Below are 5,000 nucleotides of genomic sequence, written 5' to 3'. Positions count from 1 at the left end.
GTGCGGCGACGATGAGTGCCGATTCTGCAACCCTGACCTACCAGGTGAGCTGTTGTTACAAATCTGAATGAAGGCGAATTTCATAATTTCAGAAATTCAAGCTGCTACCGTTAGACTGCACTTTAGGATTGAGGCAAACCATTTCATTAACCCATAAATGCAAAAGAATCAATATTTTTTTTTCTGTTACTCATAATTATTCAGTTTCGATACATTTCAGAAACAACACCCGAGACGACCAGCGTAACGCTCCCACTAAAAACTACATTGGCAACTACTACAGAAGGTAAACAACACAAACCAAGTCCCTAATATCTTTTTATGTCATATCCTCATTTCTATAGCTATCAACATCTTGTTAGATGAAAGAGAGAAAGAGAGAGAGAGAGAGAGAGAGAGAGAGAGAGAGAGAGAGAGAGAGAGAGAGAGAGAGAGAGAGAGAGAGAGAGAGAGAAAGAGAAAGAGAGAGAAAGAGAGAAAGAGAGAAAGAGAGAAAGAGAGAGAAAGAGAGAAAGAGAGAAAGAGAGAGAGAGAGAGAGAGAGAGAGAGAAAGAGAGAAAGAGAGAAAGAGAGAAAGCGAGAAAGCGAGAAAGAGAGAAAGAGAAAAGAGAGAGAGAGAGAGAGAGAGAGAGAGAGAGAGAGAGAGAGAGAGAGAGAGAGAGAGAGAGAGAGAGAGAGCGAGAGTGAGAGAGAGAGAGAGAGAGAGAAATAAATCCCTTGAAATATAAAAAGAAAAAATATTTTTCCCTTCCTCTCCACCTTCGAGGAACCGACGGCCTCCCCTCGGCCTCACTGCTCCCCGCAACGACCACGGAGGAGGAAATCCTACTGACCGATGCCTCGCTGCACCCGGCGTATTACGAGCACGACTACTCTTACGACACGTGGGAGAACAAGACCATAACTTCCCCCCCTGAAACTGCGACCCCCTTTGACTTCTTGGGAATCCCTCTCTACCTGCTGATCATCGCCGTCTGCACCGCCACCATTCTCCTTCTCCTCGTTACTTACTGCCTCTGGTCTTATTACAGGAGCAAGAGAGTGAGTAGGAGGTTTTACTGTAGTGTGTTTATGTGTATGATACCCATCCGTATGAATGCTAGAGGAATCACAGCAAATACCGTGTCAGTCCCTCGTTCACTCGCTTCGCCCTCTCCTCCCCCAGGAAGACAAGTACCGTCTGCCGCGCGAGGGCCGTGAGACAACCTTCCACAACAAGGCCCCTGCTGCCCGCGCCATCGCCACCTCCGAGCCCATCTTCACCTTGGGAAAGCCACCGCACCCTGCAGGAACCCCTCCCAAGGACATGTACATTTCCTTCCAGTTCTTCAAGCCTCCTCCAGGAAGCTCCTCGGAGGAACCCAATGTCGTTCAGAATGGTAGCGGAAGCCCTTCCCATGAGCAAGGACCTCCAGTAGGTCCTCCTTCAGCAGAAGAGATCCCAGATGTGATGGAAGAAGAGAGTTTCGACGGTCATGAAAGGGGCCATGCAGATGGCGAGGAAGGGGTCGAAACTGCTCAACCCACTGGATTGTGCGCAGACGATGAGCCAAGACCGGAAAATGAGGATTCCTTACTGGCTGACCAGCTTCCACATGAGAGTGAGTAGCAATTCAATCATTTCTCAGTGGTATACTTATACCTAAATTAGATGTTCAAAAGTTATTATCCTTGAAACATTAATTCTCTGGATGAAAATGCTTTTAACTTTTTCGTTTCCATCGTTTTGACGTTTTTCATGTTTTTCTCTGATGGGTGTACTTAGTCATAACTCACTTGCTCACAGAGAGGGATAAAAATAAGCTAATATATAGAAATAAAGCAAGAAAACACCTTGTGTAGATTTGGGACAGCAATAATTCTAAGGAAACAAGTACTGTTCACTTGCTGTTAAAAGAAATAAGTTACTAGAAGCATTCTGCATTTGCCAAGTTAACCAGCTACATCAAAATGTGCAAAAGAACATGAAAAATACACAGCAAAAGCTCTCTGGAAAGCTCCTTCACAAGGGTCCACTATTGCAGTGTTGAATTACCCATCATATAAAATAACTCGGGCTGATAATCATTAACCCATAGCCGACGGGCAAGGCATGTACGTACATGCTATGCCCACTGTGAGTTCACTTGTTTAATTGCTTTTACACATAGATGGCTACACTTGTACTAATTTGCCAATGAGCCAGTAATGAGTACTGCCTGTCTCGCCCGTTCACCCTTTTCCTTTATTTACGAAAGTATTTTAAGTTATCATATTTTGCTGTTACTAATGTTTATAACATTATAGTAGTTATAATGTTTATTATAAAAACAACACCATTGATATTCATGGTACTAGTAAAAAATACGTTTTTCCCGTCACAAGATCTACTACCGTAATTGACTCCTTTGTGGCTAATCACTAGCAGAGCCATCTATGTACAAAGACATTTCACAAAAATATTGAAAATGAGCACAGTATTTTCCCCATTTTTTATTCATTTTTCCCAGTGGCAATGGGTTAAAAGATTATCAAAGAATAACAACCATGGCACCAGTTCTGCATTTCTAACTGAACGACATTCCATCATTTGTATTACAGGAGACAATGAACCCGAGTCACACGAGGTGAGCGAGCAGACAGATCTTCAAGAGGAAGAGGATGCAGATAGTTTGTCTTCTGGTGAGATTGAGAGCTCTTCAAAATTCTAAGGGAAAAGAGGCACGATACGATTATAATGATTGCTGTTAAATGAAATATGTAGGTACTTGGAATATGTTCGTGGATTCTGAAATGCAGTGCAAAACAATTTCCAGTTATTGCCAAAAATTATGTGAAAATGTAAGGTAAAATCCAGAACGCCAGTGATCTTTTTTTAACCAATTTTGATCTTGCCTAAGTGTTTTCTCTTTCTTTTCAAGTATTCTACATGGTGACATTTTAACGACACCATGAAAATAATCAATAATTTAAAAACACAACCTAAAACAAGAGAGGGAGGAGAAGTGGGCGAGGAGGAAGAGGAAGAGAAGGAGAGGGAGAGAGAGAAAGTGGAGGAGGAGGAGAAGGATCAAAAGGAAAAGATGAAGAGGGAACAGCAGAGAGAGAGAGAGAGAGAGAGAGAGAGAGAGAGAGAGAGAGAGAGAGAGAGAGAGAGAGAGAGAGAGAGAGAGAGAGAGAGAGAGAGAGATAAAGAGTGTGTGTGTGTGTGTGTGTGTGTGTGTGTGTGTGTGTGTGTGTGTGTGTGTGTGTGTGTGTGTGTGTGTGTGTGTGTGTGTGTGTGTGTGTGTGTGTGTGCGTGCGTGCGTGTGTACAACATATAAAGAGATATTGATAGATATATACAAAGATAAAAAAACACAAGGTGAAACAAAGAAAAGCATGCCATGAATTGGGAAGGTAAACAATATAACATATTAGGAATTTTATTGATTTCCCTACATAAAATCTCTTTAACAAGTACATAACTAAAAGAAAAATATAAAAACTCACTTTTTTTTTTACTCCCTACTCATTCACTTAATTCTGGAAATGCTGTTCAATTCACATAACAATTACTTTTAACAAGATCAGAGACATATATCCTCACAAAACATAAATCATTCACAAACTGACTGAGGTCTAATAGGATCATATTCTTTATCATACTCATTCTTGGTAAATGTAAAATTTGTGCAAACGCTCGAGTAACTGACGGAGTGACCGAGACTGTTAAGAAATCAGCACAAAGAGAAACTTCTATGATTCAGTTACATGAACACAACTGAAACATCAATGACAATGCAGTACTGAGCATCTTGAGAGTATCTATAGTTTCAAAACATTAGATTTTAAGGCTGATACTCATTCTATACTTTATTACAGCCGACAGTATATGCCACCAAGAAACATGATGGGGGGAAAAACAAAGTATTCCACAGTGTTATTACAAAGATGAAACGGCAGCTTCAACCAAAATAACTTCTAGTTGAAAACGGAAATAAAATCTACTGTTACGTTCATTTAAAAAATGTCATCATGCCTTTTCCCTTTCCATTCTTTCTTTCCAAAACTCTTACAGCCATATTGCACCTTTTTTATTTCTTCTGTTGCCATGTCACTATAAGACTTTATTTCAGCTTCTAATCCTGAAGTATGTTTCATTATATACCCCAAATGAATGGCCTGAAATTCCTGAGAAACACTTGCACTCTGCTGGAATACTGCATAATGTACACGAGACATAATGAAACTGAATAAAAAGTTTGTATATGTATCTCTTTGTATGACAAAATAACAAAAATGCATTTAAATGCTTAAAATGATTTCAATTTTTCCTCAGAACCATGTTGCAAATCACTGGAACCTTAGGAATAGGTCTGAGTAATTTTGTACCGTAAAATAATACAGCATTTTAAAATTAATTATTACTATATGAATATTTTAAATAAAATCTGATAACAGAAATTTTAAAAATCTCAAATAAACTTCATATTCTACAATAAATCTTATGAAAGCAATGTTTTCTTAATAACAACTTAAAAGGCTCATATTGAAAAAAAAAAGTGTTACAACCTACTTCTTCACAAAGTGTTTGCAACTATGTGTATACGTAAGAATGTGTGTGTGTGTGTGTGTGTGTGTGTGTGTGTGTGTGTGTGTGTGTGTGTGTGTGTGTGTGTGTGTGTGTGTGTGTGTGTGTGTGTGTGTGTGTGTTTATGTGTATGTGTATGTGTATGTGTATGTGTATGTGTATGTGTATGTGTATGTGTGTGTGTGTATGTGTGTGTGTGTATGTGTGTGTGTGTGTGTGTGTGTGTGTGTGTGTGTGTGTGTGTGTGTGTGTGTGTGTGTGTGTGTGTGTGTGTGTGTGTGTGTGTGTGTGAGTGTCTTGGTGTGTATGTGTTTATGTGTGTGTATGGGGGGGGGGGGGGGGTATGTGTGCACATGTGTGCATACATGTTCAACTAATGACTAATACAAATCTATAAAAAGGAAAGTTACCAAAATATAACAGTTAACCACCAGCCTGCCCCGACATC

The 5,000-nt window shown here is 39.9% G+C and overlaps 2 protein-coding genes across 2 annotated transcripts in view; one reads left to right on the top strand and one right to left on the bottom strand.

Annotated features, from left to right (window-relative positions):
* LOC125025752 overlaps positions 1-2,843 on the top strand; it is a 14,096-nt gene extending 11,253 nt beyond the window's left edge. The window contains exons 4-8 of the mRNA XM_047613938.1: positions 1-44; positions 221-286; positions 767-1,041; positions 1,166-1,601; positions 2,581-2,843. The exon at positions 1-44 is cut by the window's left edge and continues 1,025 nt beyond it. Of these exons, the coding sequence (XP_047469894.1) occupies positions 1-44; positions 221-286; positions 767-1,041; positions 1,166-1,601; positions 2,581-2,690 (931 nt within the window). The 3' untranslated portion in view covers positions 2,691-2,843. The remainder of the gene's footprint in view (positions 45-220; positions 287-766; positions 1,042-1,165; positions 1,602-2,580) is intronic.
* Positions 2,844-4,845: 2,002 nt separating this feature from the next.
* LOC125025607 (peroxisomal multifunctional enzyme type 2-like) overlaps positions 4,846-5,000 on the bottom strand; it is a 17,750-nt gene continuing 17,595 nt past the window's right edge. The window contains exon 14 of the mRNA XM_047613632.1: positions 4,846-5,000. This exon is cut by the window's right edge and continues 364 nt beyond it. The gene's annotated coding sequence lies outside the window, so the exon portion shown is untranslated.

This window comes from Penaeus chinensis, chromosome 5 (genome assembly GCF_019202785.1).
Source record: "Penaeus chinensis breed Huanghai No. 1 chromosome 5, ASM1920278v2, whole genome shotgun sequence".
NCBI lineage: Eukaryota > Metazoa > Arthropoda > Malacostraca > Decapoda > Penaeidae > Penaeus > Penaeus chinensis.
The sequence above is the reverse complement of the archived record's forward strand: the minus strand, read 5'-3'. Positions and strand labels throughout refer to the sequence as shown.